This window comes from Sebastes umbrosus, chromosome 17 (genome assembly GCF_015220745.1).
Source record: "Sebastes umbrosus isolate fSebUmb1 chromosome 17, fSebUmb1.pri, whole genome shotgun sequence".
NCBI classification, from domain to species: Eukaryota; Metazoa; Chordata; class Actinopteri; order Perciformes; family Sebastidae; genus Sebastes; species Sebastes umbrosus.
In genome coordinates this window covers 472571-495556 of record NC_051285.1, presented here as the reverse complement: position 1 = coordinate 495556, position 22986 = coordinate 472571, and the positions used below count along the sequence as shown (strand labels likewise).

Below are 22986 nucleotides of genomic sequence, written 5' to 3'. Positions count from 1 at the left end.
CTTATTGGCACATTTTCATTTAAAAAGCTGTTGTATCTTTTGTTGATGGGAACGTGCACACACCTGAAAATTAACTTCAAATGCATCACAAACCAAACATGTTTATTTAAACATCACAGCTTCACATACAGCTGTGAGAAATTGATCTTTTTCTGAGGAGATCTTAAAAGAACTACGAAGGAAAAGGAGACGTTTTATGAAGCTCGATGTTTAATCACATTTGTTTAAAAGAAATGATCTCAAACTAAACTCCAGTCCAAGCTGGTTTTAGAACTGTTTCACAAGATGAATACAACATTAAATGTATTTAATAGATGAATACAACATTAATAATGTGCCAGGCTTCCATCTGTTTGTGATGATCAAAACGATGAAATAATAGATTTGTTTACATGATGACTGTTTGTCTTATAACTGAACACACATTAATCTCACTATCAGAAACATTTAGTTTGCCTCACGTTTTATATGAATACGAGTGTTATTATCATCAGTCACATTGAAGTTAGTGAATCTACGGAAGCCCTGAGAGGTAACATGTCCAGATGAGTACGCAGATTGGTCACAATTATTCAATAACCAAATTTAATGGATCAGAAATTTGAAAGAAGGTTAAACTTTATTAATCCACAATATTAAACAATAATACTCAACTTTTCATGTTTTGCAGTGTTTGTAGTCTTCACAATGAAAAAAAGAAGAAATGCCATATTTTGTCCCTGTAACTTCTTGTTATATATTGTATCCTGTTTGTGGTGTTGGACATTTGTCAAAAGACATATTTACATATTTTCACATCATTGATGCCATAAAATACATTAAAGATTTCTTATTAAAACAGCGGAGCTTTGTGGAGACTTTTTTTTCTTCAGAATTTGTGACATACTTGACCCGGCGGTTTGGAGGCCGATATCGTACATAATGACCTTAATTACACGCTCATTACATACTACATATTTAAGAAATGCCCATCAAGCCAGCTGGCTTGCTCCACCACCGGGGCTCTCTTGGACTTACGTCTTCTGTTTCCTCCTTGTTGGACGATGTTGTAAATTTGTAAATTCGCAAGTTGAAATCGACGTGAAATCTCAACGAACGGCTTTCGTGATCGCAGCGTTTGAAATTATTTGCCGACAAATGAAACCAACACACACACACATTCATCACACACACTCCTGTGTGGCGTACCTCAGACAGGAATCGAACCCACGGCCTCAACGTTGGCGGTCGGCATCTTTACCCACTGAACCATCTCCGGCGCCGATCGACACGAAGAACCAGAGAAGAACAAGAAGAAAGTTCACCTTCATCAACCTGCAGAGAAACAAAGTTCACACACTGAAACTTCAAAAAGCTAATATTTTAAAACGTGTATCTGTCTGTCATCATGTTCTAAACCCTGATACACTTTCACAAGTTATTTAATTCATTCATGTTCATTTCTGATTTATGACTATAGAACAACTTGACCCTCAGTGCTGAGCAGCATCTCAGATTAATCTTCAAGTTCCAGCTTTCAGATGATGTTCACCACTTCTATGTGACATCTACTGTTGACCTGCGATCTCCCCCTAAAGACAACCTGGACCCCCTAAAAGAGACTAAAACGTCTCTATTGTGGGTCTCAGAGGGTTAAATGGGTCAGAACCACCACCGCTAACCAGTCTGTCCTGTATGTTGTGTATGTGAAGGGCAGTCAGGACCATGTTATAAACACATGCAGACTCATTACTGTAAGAACTATGAGATTAAAGCCCTCTAGGCCTGAGTTGTTGTCAGTGTGCTGATGTGGTCCCAGTAGTAACTGGACTCTGCAGTAGTAGATAGAGAGCAGCAGATGGAGCTACAGAACAACACACTGATCCCTGAACACTGCAGACCTCTAACATCACATTCAGTACAAAGCCTCATTCAGTCCTTAATATGTATACAGTGTGTTATTATATTCTGTCTATGACACATTAAAACATTCCTGTTAATGAGTTAATGTGATTTATTACGTCACCAGATGTTAATAAGGCTTATACAGAGAACCTGAATTTTGCATTATCTCATAATACGTTTTGGATTCCCTCTGATCTATAGAGGAAGGCTGAGCTGTATTATGAGACAGTATTATTATTATTATGATATTATATTGTATGTAATAGGCCGCTGCTGTAGTAGCCTATGTATCACTGCAGCTCTTATAGAAAACCATTTCTCCACACTGTTTGACAGCGTTTTGGCCTTTACTGGAGCTGTGATCGTGGCGTCACTCCCCTTGCCCCGTACTTACACTTACTATTCTGAGTGTATAAGTGCGTTCACACTGTGAAGTACGGCAAAATGCAGTGCACTCAAAGTACCCGAATGTTGTACTCAAAACGGTCAGATCGTTGAGTGTGGAACGCTGGACACTTTTCACACTCAATTGTCGCCATCTTGGCGACGCAGCGGAAGGGGCGGAGCCACGATCACTATTGGTGAAAATGGCGGCAGATGATGCCCGAGATTTTGCAGGTGCTGAACAACATACCTTATAGACGTCTATGGGCTACGTAGATTACAGAATAAAACAATACAATACGTAAACATACCGCTGCATTTTCAGCCAACAGGAGGACACATTGTAGACGTAGGCGTTGGAAACGTAATTTCGGCTTTACTTTAATTTTCTGTGTATTCTTGATCAACAAAGCAGGCAGATGTTTTGGCGTGTAGTAGACGGGTAAAACCTGAAGGAGGCAGCAGCAACACAAAGGATGCCAGCTGCCATAAAACCCCGAAGAAGAAGAAGAAGAAGATATTTTGGCGGGTAACGGGTATTTTTGAAATGTTGTCATTTCCGGTCAGTGCGCCGCAGAGTATTCGATTAGAGACGACCCTACCCCGTTGAAATTCACGCACTACTCAAGTAAGTACAGCGTGCACACAGTGCACTACACTGAAGTGTACTTCCGGAAGTACGTGGATTGGAGCACGCTGAGTGTCTTTCCTTTGGATGTGTCGGTATATTTGACCAATAAACGTGATTATAACTCTGATTGTCCAGGAGCAGGACTACATCCCACTATAAACCAACTGGAACTGGACTCTCTGTGCTCTCTGGAATATCAGAGTTTTGCATTTACATAAAACTTTGTTGTGAACAGTTAACAACCAAAACACTTTAACTATAAAGTGTTACACCGCCCCCTAAAGGTCCACCAGTGTTCCAGTTGCCACAGCAGCCAGTAATGAGTGTTAATGTGTCTCATTAATGAGGTCCACTGTGACACTTATCTTAACAGTTCCTGATGGTAATTAACCCTCTGGGAGCAAAGAGAGAGGCCCAGTAATAGATGTTTATCAGACGCTGATTACAGGCGCTAATGAAAGCTCCTGGGATCTACAGGGATCTACAGGGATCTACACTTCACTGTCAACGCATGATGAAACTTCAGATTTTCCAGCATACTTTGGTCCACAGCAAGAAAACTCAACAACTACTGACTAGATTCTGATGAAATTCAGACATTCATGGTCCTAAACTAACCTTTCCTCTACTGCCATCGTTTGACATTTGAACATAAAAACATATCATGATCTAAAAGACGGACTACCATGAAACTTCACTGAGCACTCACAACTTGAATCACTCCATAAAACACAGTATGACCCTTCAACACCCCAATGAAGAAAAGAACTGGTCCATAAAGAAGTGGCTGTCCCAGTTCGGTGTGGAAGAACTCGACAGAACCCGGAGCTCAAACCCATCCAACACCTTTAGTAGGAACCGGAACACCGACTGACAAACAAGCTGCCAAGTCTTTTGGAAAGCCTTTCCAGAACTCACATTTATAATGTGATAAAAAGGATGGATAATATGATGGATAATAGGATGGATAAAAGGTTGGCTGGTCTGAAGGCTGGAGTCTCTCCAGGGAAAGGGAGCGTCTCCCTGTCCGTCGGCCCCTGAACGCCTCACTGCAGCTTTTAATTCTATTAACCTGCAGGTCACTGAGACACCTGGGAGCTCCGAGGCCTCCAGGACTCTCATTACAGCCCAACAGTAATAACACAGGTATACAAGGACTGCACACATACTGAAGCTCTGAACTACGGCCTGTTACCAACAGAAGACGGCCCACCTGCCTCTTTAAGATTCCTGCTCTGCTCAGTTTGCAATGCTAACCCAGAGTAAACAAGTTTAGTGCCAGAGACTACGACCAAAGTCTGCCAGCTAACTTTACAAGTTATTACAAGTTAGCGTCAAGCTGCGACCAGCAAGGAGGGCATCTTATGCCACCGGTACCAACTCTCCCCGCCTGGCTCTTCCATCTTCAACAGATTGAATCTCCAGTTAATAAAGAATCCCCTTTTTCCTTCCATGGATATGGTAAAGTAACTGGGCCTACCTTAGCACAGAATTGGCTCAGCAATGGCTCATGGCTAAGCAAGACTGTTTAACTTTAACCCTTCTGTCAATGCACATAGTGACTTGATTTAATGCTATTCACTGAGGGTGCTTCCACATCAGGGACCCGGGCCCGGATCCGAGTACACTTGTCCCCAAAGTCCAGTTTGTTGACTAGTGTGAACGCTCCGTACCGTACTCGGGTACGGTTCGTCAATCCGTCCTCGAGTACACTTGAAAAGGTGGTCTGGAGTTCGGTTTCATGTGTACTCGGGTACGGTTCGCATCAGGTGTGAAAACCAACCGTACCAAAACACGGAAGTGGACCGCTAGTTAACGTGAGTAACGTGAGCAGTCAGCGAGTAGTTGTGGAAGGGCTGTTTTCAACGTCGCCGGTCTCTTCCTCAAGATGTGACTGATGTGTTGGTGTTATCTCAGCAGGACTTTCTTCAGTTTGGCGTGGTTAAAATCCCCGACCACAATAAAAGCAGCCTTCGGCCGTGAGGTCTCGGTCCTCGTCTAGTGCTTGGGGTAGTGGTCTGTACACCGCTGTGAGAACAACCGATGTAAACTCCCTTTGGAGATAATAAGGACGTCATTCGATCATATTTTGCTCTAGATTAGAGGAACAGTCCGTAGATATGATCTCCACATCTGAGCACCACTTGTTGTTGATCATGAAGCAGACGCCCCCCTGCTCTTTCCAGAAGTTATTGTCGGGTCCTGGCGGTGAATGGAGAGCTCCTCTGGGACAATGGTTGAGTCTGGGATGTAGGGGTCGAGTTTAGGATGTAGGGGTCGAGTCTGGGATGTAGGGGTCGAGTTTAGGATGTAGGGGTCGAGTCTAGGATGTAGGGGTGGAGTCTAGGATGTAGGGGTCGAGTCTGGGATGTAGGGGTCGAGTCTGGGATGTAGGGGTCGAGTCTAGGATGTGAGGGGTCGAGTCTGGGATGTAGGGGTCGAGTCTAGGATGTAGGTGTCGAGCCACATCTGCGTGGAAACCTCAGCGTTACGGTTCTTAATCCTGCTCCTGAGTTCATCCAGTTTATTATCCAGTGACTGGACATTAGCTAGAAGGATACTCGGCAGAGGAGGTCTGTTTTCACGTGTCCTCTGCCGGACTAAGACTACGGCCCGATGACCTCGCTTTCTTTGTCTCCTCCATTTCCCAGGTACAGCAACAGGTAATCCCAGAAAAAAAATGCTAAGATTAGACAACACAAATTGAGAGAAGTTGAATAAAGTTGACATGTAAACATCCAGGTTAATTGGCCGTGTAGCGATGAAGGCCCTACATACGTGATGTAAGTTCACTACGTACCTTCAGTACGTAAGTAAGTTAAAATAAGTCAATTCTGACTTTTGGTTTCCTACGGGACACCAACAGTCTCCAGGGTGAAAGTCCTGTTGCTTTTTTGTAACCCGACTTCCTCATCTTATAAAGAGTGTCTGGTAGTCCAGCTCTGGTCTGGCTAGAGGAGGTTCATGTCAGTAGAGGTAAACCTGACACACACACAGTCTCTCTGTTGATTTACACTGTTCACTGAAGACTGACTGAAACACTGAGATGTAAATGTTGATGAACTAGATGAACTGTAATCTGTCAAAGGTTTTATTCTTATTTTAAAGGACTGAAATGAAGAATGCATTAGAGATGTTGTGCATAAAAGAGAGATGATATATTGTTTGACAAGGTAAAAACATTATATACAGGGTAAACTACAGTGTTTATATTACACGGTAGCTTCTGGGAGAGCCCTGTTGTTCATGTTACTGTACTCCGTTAGAGTCATCTATAGGGCTTATTTGCAGAAAAACACAATGATTGATTACTTCAATATTTGCTTTGCTTTGTCATCAGTAGTTTTAATGCTGTATTATAAGCTGCTTAGAGCTAGTGTTGGGAAGTTAAACTCTCCTCCTGATGGTTTGTTGTTCAGTGTCTCTTTATCAGAGACAACAGGCTGCGTCCCTTCAGGTTTAGTAGCGTCGTGCTTTAGAGCGCTCTATTCTCACTGCCGTGTCCAAAACAAACTGGAACATGATACGGGGTCAGTGTATCTTTTGATTTTCCTTTCACAACCAGATATTAAAAAACAAAAAAGTTGTGGTTATTTGATTTTCATTTTAAAATACAAAAAATTAATATTAAAATAAAGACGTTTTTCTTTATCAGGGTCAAAAAGGGATGAACTAAACTTAAAAAATGGGTTGATTTTCATTTTCTATTTCTAAAAACAAAAAATAAAATCACTAGAAGACAGAGGACGGTGCTGTGACATGACTGCAGAAAGTCATGTCTTCTTCCCTGAAACACTCTTTTATTGTTTCTATAAACTACGTTCTGATCCGTGTCCATCACCTTCAGTTACACAGCAGCACCGTGCTTCTTCTTCTCTCATGTCACAGCACCGTCCTCATACGCGTCCTTACTTTGTAAATGGAAACTTCTGGTCACACAATATGAAAAAACAGGCGTTTTTTCATATTCTGTCTTCTAGTGATTTTATTTGTCATCGTGCATGCAGAACTGTCAGAAAGCATCAATAGGAGGAATCGATAGTCACGGAGGCATGAGATGCCAAAGAATCAGATAACTACGGTTCTCTATTCCTTCTCTGCCAGTCTCAGTGTGATACTGATGCCTCTATGTGACCTACATGAGGAAACCAGACCATCATAGTTGTTACCTCCTTCCTAAAGGCCGAGGAAGGAGGTTATGTTTTCGCCGGTGTTGGTTTGTCTGTCTGTCTGTCTGTCCGTTAGCAGGATTACTCCAAAAGTCCACTATGGATTTGAATGAAATGTTTTGGAGTGGGGGGGTGCGTAGCACAATGATCAATCCATTAGATTTTAGTGGCGATCAGGATCATGATCCGGATTCAGGAATGTTTTTAAGAATTGCGATCAGCCTGAGCATGAAGACCACGGGGTAGAACACATGCACAGTGTAGCTGGTGAGGCGTTGATGACGCCTGACCCCGCCTCCTTCTGAGAGCAGAGAGATACGTGTGTGGATGTGGATGTGTGGAGCTGCTGGCCGTCTGCGGTGAGAAAGAACAAACGGTTGCTGGCCCAGGCCGTCTTGCTGAATGTTCTCTATTGTTCTATATTCAGATAGACTAATATATCTAGAAGATACTTTATACTCATGTTGTCTCCTTGTTGCTTTCCTCCCGCTGCAGTATGGACAACAAAACTCTCAACATGGATACTCTGCTCCTGGAGGGGTTAAAGGTCAACCCGCAATCCTCTGTTCCTGCCTTCGTCCTCCTCCTCCTCATCTACATCTTCATCATGGTGTCCAACATCGGCCTGGCGGTGCTGATCTTCATGGAGAGCAGCCTCCACCAGCCCATGTACCTGCTCTTCTGCAACATGAGTATTAACGATGTGTTCGGGGCGACGACCGTCATCCCTCGCTTGTTACGGGACATCTTTACTCCGATCACGGAGCGGTACATTCATTACTACGAGTGTGTCATTCAGGCTTTTTGTGCTCACTTTCACGCAGGCAGCACACACACCGTGCTCATGATCATGGCCTTCGACCGCTACGTGGCCATCTGCAACCCGCTGCGATACGCCACCATCATGACCAACCGGATGGTGGTGAAGCTGTCGGTGCTGGCCTGGGGGGTAGCTTTCTTGTTGGTGGGGATCCTCGTGGGCCTCAGCGTCCGCCTGTCGCGCTGCAGGTGGACGATATTCAACCCGTTCTGCGACAACGCCTCCTTGTTCAAGCTGTCGTGTGAAAGCGTCCTCATCAATAACATCTACGGCCTCGGCTACACGGTGGTCCTGATGGGCTCCTCCGTCGGCAGCGTGACGCTCACCTACCTGAAGATCGCCGTGGTGTGTCTGAGCAGTAAGAACAAAGCGCTGAACAGCCGGGCGCTGCAGACCTGCGCCTCCCACCTGGCCGTGTACATCATCATTTTTGTGTCGTGCGGCGTCATCGTCGTCTTCCATCGTTTCCCTCACTTATCAGACCTCAGGAAGCTGGCGTCCATCTTGTTGCACGTGGTTCCTCCCGCCATGAACCCTATCATCTACGGACTGCAGATCAAAGCCATCAGACAGAAAATGTTCATAATGTTCACTAGGAGTACATGAGGTGGAACGACTCAGCACTGAACTGAATGTAAATAACTGTTAATAAAATGATTACACTTACTGATATTAAAACTCCTAACTCTCTGTCTCGCTGAAATCTTCCTTTTCAAATGTATTTCACTTCTAAACATCCATTCAGTCACAATTAACTGAAGTAATGATGATGTATATTCTTATTTAGAGTTTGACTTGCATGTTTCTCAACTGATTTGACTTGATAAGACGGACCTGCTGCGTTCACAAACTGATGTTGGATTTGAACAAATCACACAAACAAGACATCCAAACTGTGAATAAGACTAAATGAAACTGACATTTAATGCAAATGAACATGTATGTTAAGCTTTGCTAACATATGTTCTAATAACAGGAAGTTGTTGACATAAGAAATGAAACCAAAGCAAGTTCAAATAATCAGAAGCTGTAGATCAAAACCTTTATAACCTTTATAACCTTTATATGAATCACTTTGGTAAGATGTTGCCAGCCCACATGTAGATTACTTCTATATACGCATATTATACGTCCCAAGAGATCTTAAACAGGAATTCGTGTGCACACTAATGCCTCAGTTAATCTTATATCATATGTTTTAATCTACTGAAAGTGTATCACACCTTTAAACGTTGATTCTGAACCATACATAGATTGAATCCTTTTTACTGTTACACATGCTGAGAACATCTAGAATTACGTTCATGATAATGAACTCTGTTTACATTTCACTTAGTTTCACGTGGTTTAAGTTGAATTCTGTCTATTATGTTGGTAACTTCTATCTGAGAGACAGCAGCGTGTTTCAGCGTGTTTCAGAGCGACCTCTCGCTCTTCTTTGTTGCTCTCATATGGACTGACTGTTTGATATGTTGAGATGAATCTTATCCCTTCATTTACTATGTAATAAGCACACATATATATCTACATATATACACCTGTCTGTTGTAGTGTTTCATAAACCTACATGTTATGATAACAAGGTTTATCTATGTTGGGAATTGGGATTCATTTGAATTCAACAGATCAGGTTTTATTCAGTGGTTTATATTATCTGAATGTTTGGTACCGTTCTGCAGCGGATGAAATCCAGATGTCTAATAGTATTAAACTATCTAGTATCTAAACTTTAAGTACAGATGGGAGAGGTCAGCTGGACACACCAGTGACACCAGACCCAGAACAGAGACCCATAACACTACAAGCAACATTGAGATCGCTCTTCGACTCTTCTGCTCGCCCGTCCTGAGGACCGGAGGCCCAACACCTCACCACATGCTGAGATCGGCATCCAGCCGACCTGAATCAAAACCTGAAGACACCGTCTAACATGCTCCAAATACGGCCAAAAGAACTCTGAATCCTGCGTGCCGGATCATCTCTCTCCCTGCTCAGCCTCTCTGCCCTGATCGCTGACTAGCTGCAGATATGATAGCATTGTTTTATCTGATCATTCCCCCATATCACTATTTTACAACGATTCACAAGTAACCAAAGGCTCCTTTAATCCTAAATGGCTACAAGATTCTGATTTCATGAAATTTTCTTAGGATTAGGCAACAAAACCACTGAGTTAGATTAAAGAAGAACAACATGGTTGGACTTAAAATTACAACGCTTTTACAGTGAAAATGAGACTGGAAGTTATAAACACAGGACACGAACGAACACCTGATTGTAAAGTGAAAGTGAAACCTAACTCACGGGACATAAACAGCAGTCTCCTGGATGAAAGCCCTGTGTTTGTTGGACCCATCCAGCTCCCCTCCCAACCGCCCGTGTGTCTTTTTGACTCTTTATAATACGTCAACGCAGCACTTTCCCTGAGCGTTAACTGTTGCTGTGAACGGGTTTACAATTTAGTTAATGGAAAACCCGGTGTGTTTCCTACCGATGCTCAAGGTGCCTCGTGCGGTATCAAACGCTGACGGCCGTGTCTGTATTTGACACCCTGCTAATGAGAACGGGCTGGGTTAAGTATGTTACTACTTGGTTAGATCATGGTTTGGGTTCAAATAAGTACATTTGTTATGTAAGTTAGCTTTCGTATGTAAGTAAGTTAAAATAAGTCAGTGTTGACTTTTGGTTTCCTACGGGACACCAACAGTAGTCTCCTGGGTGAAAGTCCTGTTGTTTTTTCAAACCTGACTTCCTCTTTTGCTCTCGCCGTAACAACAGCAACGTAGAGTTTGAGACGTAAGGCCACTGACTGACCAAGCTGCCGTATTTGACAACTTGGGAGTGAATATGATCAAATCTAAGATTAGACAACATAATTTGAGAGAAGTTGAATAAAGTTTACATGAAAACAGGTTAATTGTCCGTGGAGGGATGAAGGCCCTCAGGGTTGTGAGGGGCCTATACGGCACCGAGTTGACCAGAAAGGCTCCTGATTGGAGAACCAGGCGGCTCAGTCATCTTATAAAGAGTGTCTGGTAGTCCAGCTCTGGTCTGGCTGGAGGAGGTTCATGTCAGTAGAGGTAAACCTGACACACACACAGTCTCTCTGTTGATTTACACTGTTCACTGAAGACTGACTGAAACACTGAAATGTAAATGTTGATGAACTAGATGAACTGTAATCTGTCAAAGGTTTTATTCTTATTTTAAAGGACACTAATGAAGAATGCATTAGAGATGTTGTGCATAAAAGAGAGATGATATATTGTTTGTTTGAAAACTTTAACAAAAATACACAAAAACATGAATCTTTGAGGTGTATCACTGCAAATATATATATATATATATATATATATATAAATATATATATATATATATATATATATGCAGTGATCAGTTGTCGGGGGCAGTTAATCATGTCTATATATTCTCTAACAACACTCTAACATCATGTTTCATGTAAATGATCCATTTTTCCCAGTTCTTGTCAAAGATATTGTTTTTCATTTTTAGTTGGTACGTCAGTATTTCCATTGAAAAGATATCACGGACGATCTCAAACCAGTGATCGGGGATGGTTGGCCTCCAACATGGCTGCTGGGTCTTTAGCTGTCTGCTTTTGATTTGCGTTGTTATGAAAAACCTCGTAAGATTCTTCCATCCGAACTCTCTCCATAATCATGAACTAGTAGTGGTTCACTGTGTCGTACACATTTCATACCATTCTTCATCTGACATTTCTATATGTAGCTTGTACTAGATTCCCATTTGTTTTTTTCACTTCTTTCGATAAGATAGTCCCGTTCTTGTAGGTATCTAAATGAATCTTGTCTTTCCAGACCTTTAAGTCTTGAAAGCTCGTACATGTCCCATCTTTGAGAACATGACGTACATAGAGCGCAATTTTAAATATCAGATTTACATGAAGTGGTGTCCTTCTTTCTTCTGGGTGATAACATATATAATATAATATAATATGATAATATGACTTTGTTCAGTCTGGTCAGGGATGCTGTGCACGTTTCCAAGCTGTTTAGGACATGAGTGAAATCCTCAGACTGACCGCTGAGTGTTGTTTTGGTTTTTACTTTCATTGAAGCAGGCTCAGCATCCTGATCTGGATCTACAACCAACGGTAGATTGATTTCCATATTTCAAAGGTGGAAGTGAAGCAAAGTGTTTCTCTGGGACCAGAATACAGCAGGAAGCACTCTTGTTTTTAGATATACGGTTAGGCTTTCATGTAACAGTGTTGATAACGGAGCTGATTTTGAGTCTAGGGTTGCGTCCCCTCAGGTTTAGGAGCCTCATGCTTTAGAGGGCTTTTTTCTCTCTGCCGTTTCTCCGGTCCCAAAAGAAACTGAAACATGATCCAGCGTGCGTACGCGTCATTGTGCATGCAGAACGGTCGGAAAGCATCGAAGAGGAATCGATAGTCACGTAGGCATGAGATGCCACAGAATCGGACAACTAGGGTTCTCTATTCCCTCTCTGCCAAAGTGCCGGATGTCCTGATGATTTCACCGCCACTGCCAACAACTTACCCCCCAGCACAGACTGAATACAGATACACAAGAAAAACATCTGTATTAAACTCTTCAACTTCTGCTTTGTGAGGAACTTTGAACTGGTTCTGGAACAGTCTCAGTGTGATACTGATGTCTCTATGTGACCTACATGAGTAAACCAGACCATCATAGTTATTCTTAATGCTTCTCATCGATGCCACTCAACGCAAAATCAGATGAAATCCTGCACCAGAAACTCCTTCAGCTCAGATTGAAGTCGGGGCCTCCAGCAGCGACCAGCCCACCGTGGACAGACTCCCAACCGGCTCCTCCGCCGGGCCCCAACGCCGCTGACACCACGCTGCTGGAGACCCAGGCCGTACTGCTGGGCCCACTGGAGGGAAAGGGAGGCACGGAGAGAACCAGAACCAGGACTGAGCAGGGCACACTATCAGACCCATAGCTGCAGTAAAACGAGAGGATCTCTAAAGGGAGTCTGGTGCTCGGAAACACACCGCCAAAATCAACTCAAAATGGAAGTTCCCGGTTGAAGCTTTAATGCAAAAACTTCAAATGATCTCCAAGATGTTGGTTAGATTTCAGTTCACAGAACATCTTCTGAAGAGTTTCATCAGCCAGAACAACTTTAATGAAAGTGGAGTTTTCTGTCTGTAAAGCTGAATTTAGAACTAATGAATGAATGTTCTCTATGTTCTATATTCAGATGGACTGATACGTTTCTGTTTCACTGAGTTACTCAACACATTTAGAAGATGTATTTATACTCATGTCATGTTGTTTTCTATCTCATCCTGCTGCAGTATGGACAACGTAACGTTCAACATGGATACTCTGCTCCTGGAGGGGTTAAAGGTCAACCCCCAGTCCTCTGTTCCAGCCTTCATCCTCCTCCTCCTCATCTACATCTTCATCATGGTGTCCAACATGAGCCTGGCGGTGCTGATCTTCACAGAGAGGAGCCTCCACCAGCCCATGTACCTGCTCTTCTGCAACATGAGTATTAACGATGTGTTCGGGGCGACGGCCGTCATCCCTCGCCTGATAATTGACATCTTTACTCCGATCACGGAGCGGTACATTCATTACTACGAGTGTGTCATTCAGGCTTTCTGCGCTCACTTTCACGGAGGCACGTCACACACCGTGCTCATGATCATGGCTTTCGACCGCTACGTGGCCATCTGCAACCCGCTGCGATACGCCACCATCATGACCAACCGGATGGTGGTGAAGTTGTCGGTGTTGGCCTGGGGGGTAGCTTTTGTCCTGATAGCGGTTAGTGTAGGCCTCAGCGTCCGCCTGTCGCGCTGCAGGCGGATCATATTCAACCCGTTCTGCGACAACGCCTCCTTGTTCAAGCTGTCGTGTGAAAACGTCATCATCAACCATATCTACGGCCTCTGCAGCGCCATGGGCCTGATGGCCGTGTCCCTGTGCACCGTCACACTCACCTACCTGCAGATCGCCAAAGTGTGTCTGAGCAGTAAGAACAAGGCGCTGAACAGCCGGGCGCTGCAGACCTGCGCCTCCCACCTGGCCGTGTACATCATCCTGCTCTTGTCGGGCGGCGTCATCATCGCCCTCCATCGTTTCCCTCGCTTGGCGGACGAAAGGAAGCTGGCGTCCATCTTGTTCCACTTGGTTCCTCCTTCCATGAATGCCGCCATCTACGGCCTGCAAATCAAAGAGATCAGACAGAAAGTTAGGATCGCATTTAAAATGAATAAAAAGACGGCGTCGGAGGTGAAATGACGAAACAGAATCAAACACTGTGACAGACTTAAAATCCACTTTGTGCATCCAACCCTTCAGTCTTTCATTATATATCTTTAAATCCGTCAATCTGTTGGACTGATGGCTGCTTCTGTTCATGCTGATATATTAGCAATAATAATAATAAGTAGGGATGCACCGATACCGATGCCAGTTTCCTTGGTTGGGTGGGTTGCCGACATCACCGCAGACCCCTGGCACCTTTAACGTGGGCCGAGCCCCGCCCTGGGCGCACTGAGGACAGTCCGCCCCGGTGACACTTTGGAAGCACCTTCCCCCCCGAGCCTTTCCAAGCCGACCTAGAGCCGGTGGCGGCGCACCGCCTCGTATGCGGGACTCCCCAGCCTGCCGTGTGTCGCTCACACCCTCCAGCTGGCTGTTAACGAGGGTCTTTAGACACAGAGAAGTACTCATACCGGTACTCGGTATCGGAGAGTACCCAAATGGAAGTACTTGTACTCGGTCTGAATAAAGTGGTATCGGTGCATCACTAATAAAACGTTTGACTAAGTGCATGTTAACATTCTTTCTGATATAAACCTCTTCTTGCTAAAAGTATTACATAAAGTATGAACGTATTTTCACCGTGACTCATGATTGATTCCTAGTTACACCAGTTACACCAGTTACACTAGTTACACCAGTAACACCAGTTACACCAGTTACACCAGTTACACCAGTAACACCAGTTACACCAGTTACACCAGTAACACCAGTTACACCAGTTACACCAGTTACACCAGTTACACCAGTAACACCAGTTACACCAGTTACACCAGTAACACTAGTTACACCAGTTACACCAGTAACACCAGTTACACCAGTTACACCAGTTACACCAGTAACACCAGTTACACCAGTTACACCAGTTACACCAGACTCTAACTGTTTTAATCAGTTACACCAGTTACACCAGTAACACCAGTTACACCAGTTACACCAGTTACACCAGTAACACCAGTTACACCAGTTACACCAGTAACACCAGTTACACCAGTTACACCAGTTACACCAGTAACACCAGTTACACCAGTAACACCAGTTACACCAGTTACACCAGTTACACTAGACTCTAACTGTTTTAATCAGTTACACCAGTTACACCAGTTACACCAGTAACACCAGTTACACCAGTTACACCAGTAACACCAGTTACACCAGTTACACTAGACTCTAACTGTTTTAATCAGTTACACCAGTTACACCAGTTACACCAGTAACACCAGTTACACCAGTTACACTAGACTCTAACTGTTTTAATCAGTTACACCAGTTACACCAGTAACACTAGTTACACCAGTTACACCAGTTACACCAGTAACACCAGTTACACCAGTTACACCAGTTACACCAGTAACACCAGTTACACCAGTTACACCAGTTACACCAGTTACACCAGACTCTAACTGTTTTAATCAGTTACACCAGTTACACCAGTAACACCAGTTACACCAGTTACACCAGTTACACCAGTTACACCAGTTACACCAGTTACACCAGTAACACCAGTTACACCAGTTACACCAGTAACACCAGTTACACCAGTTACACCAGTTACACCAGTTACACCAGTAACACCAGTTACACCAGTTACACCAGTAACACCAGTTACACCAGTTACACCAGTTACACTAGTTACACCAGTAACACCAGTTACACCAGTTACACCAGTAACACCAGTTACACCAGTTACACCAGTAACACCAGTTACACCAGTAACACCAGTAACACCAGTTACACCAGTAACACCAGTTACACCAGTTACACCAGTTACACCAGTAACACCAGTTACACCAGTAACACCAGTTACACCAGTTACACCAGTTACACTAGACTCTAACTGTTTTAATCAGTTACACCAGTTACACCAGTTACACCAGTAACACCAGTTACACCAGTAACACCAGTAACACCAGTAACACCAGTTACACCAGTAACACCAGTAACACCAGTTACACCAGTTACACTAGACTCTAACTGTTTTAATCAGTTACACCAGTAACACCAGTTACACCAGTAACACCAGTTACACCAGTTACACCAGTTACACTAGACTCTAACTGTTTTAATCAGTTACACAGAGAACAGCTGCTAGTCAGACTGAGACACACAGCTAGCTGAGAACAGTTGGTGTTGTCAGATGATTAATATGATTAATATCATAAGGTTATCAGAGCCTGGTTGAGGAGTGTATCTGCAGAAGGTGAATAGGTGTGTATATATTTAATACTGAACCGTTTCAGTGTAGTTAGTAAAAGATGTGAAGCTAATCAAGATTAGCCTGTTAGCATGCTAGCTCTGTTAGCATGCTAGCTCTGTTAGCATGCTAGCTCTGTTAGCATGCTAGCTCTGTTAGCATGCTAGCTCCATCAGTCTGGTCTCAGGATCAGGATCAGGATCAGGATCAGGATCAGGATCAGGATCAGGATCAGGATCAGTCACTGTGTTTAGTGTTTGTTAGCTGAGACCTGAAGTTAAACCAACCTGGATGTGATGTTTCAGCTGTGAGGAGAGAAGAGGAGGATATTCAGCAGACTGAAGGTCTACAGGTGAATACAGGTGAATACAGGTGAGTTATGAAAGTTAATATTCCTGCTAGTTGACTGAAGAAGACTCAGCTTCACTAAAGGACCTGTATCATGTTAAACTGCACTTTACTGACACGCTTTACTAGAACCTGAAACCAAGATAAGGAACCTAAATACATATATATATATATATATGTATGTATATATATATATGTATGTATGTATGTATATGTATGTATGTATGTATATGTATGTATATATATATATGTATGTATGTATATGTATGTATGTATGTATATGTATTTAAGATTTGGAGAATTTATTCTGCAAATTACACTAAAACAATCTAGTGAGCAGCTAAAATGAGAAGGCAGACCTCCGACAGACCAGGACAAAGTCACACCAAAAGCTCATTGCCGTTTCTGTTCAACTTTGCACAAGACATCTCAAACACTACAGCCCTCAGATGTGACGAGGGTTTCATTAACGGGTTTACATCCAGACTATTTCTCAAGAAATATAATAACTGATAAAAAGGCTGATGCATATAAAATATAGGTATAACAGCTCTGGTGACGCGTCACAGCGGCGCCCGGTGGAACGCCGTTTGTTCATATTGTGACGGTAAGTCTGCTGCTAATGTGAGTGACACTTCATTTACCCTTGGTTTCTTATGGTCATAATCAGCAGCTAATGTGTCTGTCATTGTATAATTATGCTTAATAATAGCCTTGTAATGGTCAATATTAGCAGTTAATGTTACTACCTGTATAAAGTAGCTTAATTCAATGGATAAGTTAGAAAGGTAGAAGCAAATACTGGCATTTAGTTTAAGACCATTCTGTTAGATTTGTGTTGGTCAAAGTTAGCAGCTAATGTTACTGATATTGTGTTATATATCTTAATGTTAGTCTTGTTTTGTGAGATGTCCTTTTGAGCTCATTTGGGTTATTTTAAGGCAGAAGCTATTAGCACTATTTACCACCGGGTGTATAAAGCATGGCAGAGACCAGCACCCAGGTGTCTGAAGCCAACAATACTATTTGCACCCGACCCAGGACTTGAACCCCCGGGGTTAAAGTCCTAAGTTTGATCCATTCATACACCACAACCTACTCCTTACATGTACTTTGTCGCTCTTTATATTCCTACTACTGTTACCGGGTGTAAATAGCTGAATAGCTGCCGTGTGACTCTTCTCACCTGGATGCAAATAGACACTCCGTTATTTTAACGTAGTCAGCACAATCCTTTTTACTCCTTTAATATATCGCAGGTTTTTTGTTACTTGTGCAAATAAATAAATGAACTAAACTAAACTGCCACACACAATCACTTTATTTTCCTCATAATGTCTGTCTGAATATACCTGTATTCACCTTCTGTCTGAAACGCTCCGTTTTATTGCATTTCAACAGAATTGCAACGGAATTGCGTTGCTAGGCAACAGCTTGGGTCCAGGTTTACTTCCTGTCAGCTGATGTTATTTACATACACTGCAACAGGAAATAAAACACATTTAGAATGTTTATGTTTAAAACCGTGTGATGGTCTAAATATTTTATATTTGTGACATCACAAATGTACAGAAATCCTGACGGCTTGTTTCAAACACACAATTTCTGAATACGGGCTGTGTGTATTTCTCCGTATATCGAGTGTTTTATAGTTTAACAGTATTTATAAAGAACTTAAACCTGCTTTATAATACAAAAGAGATGAAAATCTCACTTTCTACAATATGGGACCTTTAATTCCACCTCCTCATTCTGTATGCTTTCCCTGAGCTTTTAGCTAGTGCACACTTTCAGGACTTTTTCATTGCCTCTCACCTAAAGTGATCTGGTGTGGGCTCCAGCCCCCCATGAACCTGATAAACACAAGCAGGTATAGATAATGGGTGGATGGGTTATTTATAAGTAAATTGGCATATTTCTTAAAAAACACAAACACAAGTAACACATGTTTGAAATGAAATAAGGCAGTTCAGTACACATTTGGTGATTTTTCTCATTCTGTAAATGTTTATTCTTCAAGTTCAAATACTAACTTTAAAATTCAGAATAATGGCACAACTGGTTTGGATCGGAATAATTTGGACAAGGATTTGCAGATTTCTGCTGACTGCACGCCGTAGATGATGGGGTTGAGGCTGGCGGGGATGACGTGGAACAGAATGGCAGAAAGTTTCCTGTAGTCTGAGTATTGAGGGAAGCGATGCAGAATAATGGCAATAAATCCACTGATCAACATGATCAGATACAGAACCAGGTGAGTGCTGCAGGTCTTCAAGGCTTTACTGTTCAAAGACTTGTTGTTGCTGGTCAGACAGACTACTGTGATCTTGGTATAGGTGAGAACCATGCAGCCTATAGAACCTGTGAACAGGACCACGGTGAAGGTGAGGCCGTACACATTATTAATAAACACACTGTCACAGGAGAGTTTAAACAGCGAGGCATTGTCACAGTAAGGATTTGTGATCAGAGTCCTACATCGGTTCAGTCGTACAGTCAGACCGAGCAGAATGGCCACCAAAACAAAGGCCACCCCCCAGGCGAAAACCGTCAGCTTGATCACCATTTTGTTGGTCATTATAGCGGCGTAGCGCAGGGGATTACAGATGGCCACGTATCTGTCAAAGGCCATAATCATGAGCACTGTGTGGGTGGTGGTACCAAACATGTGTGAGGTAAAAGCTTGGACCACACATTCATAATAACTGATGAGGCGCTCGGAGGGAGGCCTCAACATGTCTAGAAGCAAACGAGGCACCATGATAGAATTTCCAAGAATGTCATTGAAGGGCAGGTTGCAAAAAAGGAGGTACATGGGCTGGTGAAGGTTTCTGTCAATGAAAACTAGAGCAGCAATGCCTACATTTGCAACCATTAAGAACAGGTAAGAGAAAAAGAAGAGGAGAAACACAGAGTACAGAGAATCTTTGGAAACATTTAACCCCTCCAGCTGGAGTGTGAAGCTGTCGTAGGTGTAGTTTTCCATCAACCTGTGAAGAACAAAACAATACTCTTATTGTCACATGTAATGTCTAGAAAATCTCAAATCTTTCTAAAATCACCAAATCATCTGGTTTAAACTATTGTTTTGCATAATGCAATATTGCTTTTTTTTAATCAGAAATTACTAGAACAGTTCTAAAGAAACAGTTGTTTGTTGATCAGTAATACCTTCCTTGAGGGTCTCTGGTTTCTTCTCTTTCTTGTTTCTCCCAGTTCACTGCTGGTAATACCCACCAGCACTGAAAAGGATGTTCTCTGCTGCAGTGTTTTGTAGACTTGATTTTAACTTCAGGGAATTCATTATCATCACTTTGAATAATGTCTGACGCAACATTATAACTAATGTAATTAGGATGGCCATCGCAATCCGTCGGCAGCCTGGAGAATAACACTTCTCGGTCACTGCCAAAGACATCAAGAACTCCCAGCAAGCATGCTGATGTTGCGGGAACCAACGCACGGGCATCGATCACAGGGACGTCCCACACCAACACACATGGACGTACTGAGGAGAGATGCTGGACAGTGCTGCCGAGCTAGCCAGATGTATGGTGGACTGAGACAGTTGGAAGCTCCACTTGAAAGCCCGTCTGGGGACGACCCAATGACATCAATTCCGATAGTTGTATTATCACTCTTTTACATCCACCACTATTGGTTTTGTGTTATCAGTCCTACTTGTATTAGCTATTACAGCTGCTAGGCTACTATTGTGGCTGCTTCCCTCTCTCTCTCTCTCTCTCTCTCTCTCTCTCACTCTCTCTCTATCTATCTATCTATCCCCCCAGCCGGTCTCGGCAGATGGCCGCCCGCCCTGCGCCCGGTTCTGCTCCAGGTTTCTTCCCAGTAATCGGGGAGTTGTTCCTGGCCACAGTGCGCTTGGTGGATCCTGTTGGGTCTCTAAACTCTGGTGTACGGTCATAGACCTGCTCTATATATAAAGCGTCTTGAGATAACTCCTGTTGTGATTTGATGCTATACAAAAATAAATTGAATTGAATTGAATTGAATTGAATTATTCTGAAATATGTGCCAGACAGTGTTGTAGAACGAGCAGTGACTTTGAGAGCTCCATGAATGAATATAGTACGGGGTTTTAATTGTGGATTATTACTATTATTTACAAATTACCACACATTTCTTAACCTTTCTCTGTAAAGGTAAGTAAAATTAAAGCTGCGAGCAGCGATGAACGGGCCCTCGCCCCTCCCGGCGTGTCGGGGGTACTGGCGGGACGCAGACTGACGCGGCCGGGCACAGTGAAAACGAAACTCTGAAGAGCGCCATGACGCCTGCCACCAAACTCTACGACAAACGGTTCATGAGTTATGAAAGGGGGCGTGGCTAATGTGTAGGGGGCGGGGCTAACCTTAACCAATGAAACAGGAACTCTCTGCTGAGGGATATGACACATCCCACAAGACTCTACGACAAATGGTTCATGAGTTATGAAAGGGGGCGTGGCTCACGTCTTGGGGCGGGGCTATGAGTATATTTTTTCATATACATGTCATCAGGACTGGACCCTCATCATACCTGAGAAATTTGGGGGAGATCGGACTATGTACAGTTGAGTTACAACAACTTCCTGTTTCATGGCGAATGGCTCAAAATGGCTGCCACGCCCCGGTCAGGTCGTTTAGTGAACACTCACCATTTTGATAACTTTTCATCCTCAAGGTCTTAAGATGGTCCTGACCAAATTTGAAGTCGAACTGACAAAATCTGTAGGAGGAGTTCGTTAAAGTACATGTCCTATAAAATGCAAAAAATGGGCGAAAATCGCATATTACATTCAAGATGGCTGACTTCCTGTTGAGTTTTGGGCATACCTCCAAGAGGCTTTTTTGTTTGTCTTCACATGTTACTTCTATCTGCCAAATTTCATAAACGTAGGTGAAACCGGAGCGCGGTGCTCAACTTTTTCAATTCACTAGGGGGCGCTAGCGAGCCATTTTGCAACAGCTTAGCCCGAGACCCTTAAAATAAAAAAATTTTCACCGCGTCTGATAAGTGTGCCAAGTCTAACAACTTTTGGGGCATGCTAAGGTCGTCAAAAAGGCGATTCATTTTTGTGAAAAAGAATAAACGCTACAGTTTCAATAGGGCCTTCGCTGGCCCGACGTTGTCAGTGCTCGGGCCCTAATAAGTAGCAATACTGTTTTGTTTTCTATGACATTAATCTGATGTGAATTTAATAGTGTGAGCTGGATACATTGAAAATGTAAAGAAATGCATACAGAAAAAAAAACATGCACATGCTGCTGAATTTAAGATGTTGATGATGTCAAAATGTGAGTGTTGGATATCAACGTTTTCTAAATGTTCACACAAGAAGAAGCTTATTCAGCTGGTTTGGGTGGAGCTGAGCGATGTGAATAAACGTTACTAATAATATAAAATATGAGTAGCTCTCGGCCACTTTCATTTTATCAAAGAAGCTCTCAGAGGAAAAAAGGTTGGAGACCCCTGGTCTAGTTCCATAGTTCCTGGTACTTTTTGGTCAAAAAGGGATTTTGTTGTAAACCAAATTGTTGTTTTATTGGTGTTTTACTAGTTTTGTATCTCTCCGGAGCCTTTGTTTGTTTGAGAGGCCGTAACATATTTGGGGGCTCGTCCGGGAGTTTTTTCCCCACACTGGCGTTGTGTTGTTGTAGGCTTGTTTTAGACATGAAGTGCGGGTAAGTACTGATGGCTTCTTCATTTTTTTCCGCCTCAGTATTGTAGCTGTGCGTTTGATTAAAGTGCAGTTACTTGTGTTTGCAAACTGTATCATAGTAACTTTGTTTTCTCTCTCCATGTGTTAATTGATACATAGCTTGACACTGGGGAGTGTTGCTGTGGTACTTGTGAAGTTTGCTGCGTAATGCCTACGTTTGGTGTGTTTAGAAACGTTTTTACGCACAAGCGTGTTGGACGCCACTGATTTTGTGCTGCTGTGTTTGCCAGTTTTTTTCCCCCGTGCTGTGCCATTTTTGGGACTGTGTGTCCGATCAGGTTTTAAAAGACCTGTGTTTTTCCGGCTTGGTGTTTTTGTGGTTTGCACTTGTTTGATAGTTGCTTTTGACGATGGAGTTTAATCTAAAGGAGTTTGTTGTGCAACCTAGCGTATAGAAACTCCGTCTTTGCACAAAAGAGCATCTAATTATTATTGCAGAACATTTTGATATCCCTGTGTCCAAACAGTTAAAAAAAACAAGTTATTAAAAGCAGTCCTGAGGCGATGCTACTTTCAAATTATGCTAGCT

General features: G+C 42.9%; 4 protein-coding genes across 5 annotated transcripts in view; 3 read left to right on the top strand and 1 right to left on the bottom strand.

The window, feature by feature from the left end:
- The first annotated feature begins 7564 nt into the window (after positions 1-7564).
- Positions 7565-8494, top strand: LOC119475741 (olfactory receptor 52N5-like). Its single transcript, XM_037748722.1, has one exon. It carries the CDS (start codon positions 7565-7567, stop codon positions 8492-8494), a length of 930 nt encoding a protein of 309 aa, XP_037604650.1.
- Positions 8495-13218: 4724 nt separating this feature from the next.
- LOC119475740 (olfactory receptor 52N5-like) lies at positions 13219-14169 on the top strand. Its single transcript, XM_037748721.1, has one exon. The coding sequence runs from the start codon at positions 13219-13221 to the stop codon at positions 14167-14169; it is 951 nt and encodes a 316-aa protein (XP_037604649.1).
- A 2123-nt stretch (positions 14170-16292) lies between these two features.
- The window catches only part of slco2b1 (solute carrier organic anion transporter family, member 2B1), a 58250-nt gene continuing 51556 nt past the window's right edge, over positions 16293-22986 (top strand). For both annotated transcript variants that reach the window (XM_037748412.1, XM_037748413.1), the window contains exons 1-3: positions 16293-16401; positions 16693-16763; positions 19880-19884. The gene's annotated coding sequence lies outside the window, so the exon portion shown is untranslated. The remainder of the gene's footprint in view (positions 16402-16692; positions 16764-19879; positions 19885-22986) is intronic.
- On the bottom strand, positions 18416-19870 carry LOC119475578 (olfactory receptor 52N5-like). Its single transcript, XM_037748415.1, has one exon. It carries the CDS (start codon positions 19719-19721, stop codon positions 18777-18779), a length of 945 nt encoding a protein of 314 aa, XP_037604343.1. The 5' UTR covers positions 19722-19870; the 3' UTR covers positions 18416-18776.

Excerpts from the sequence above, each read along its gene's own strand:
- LOC119475741 (XM_037748722.1), top strand. The coding sequence starts at position 7,565 with ATGGACAACAAAACTCTCAACATGGATACTCTGCTCCTGGAGGGGTTA.
- LOC119475740 (XM_037748721.1), top strand. The coding sequence starts at position 13,219 with ATGGACAACGTAACGTTCAACATGGATACTCTGCTCCTGGAGGGGTTA.
- LOC119475578 (XM_037748415.1), bottom strand. The coding sequence starts at position 19,721 with ATGGAAAACTACACCTACGACAGCTTCACACTCCAGCTGGAGGGGTTA.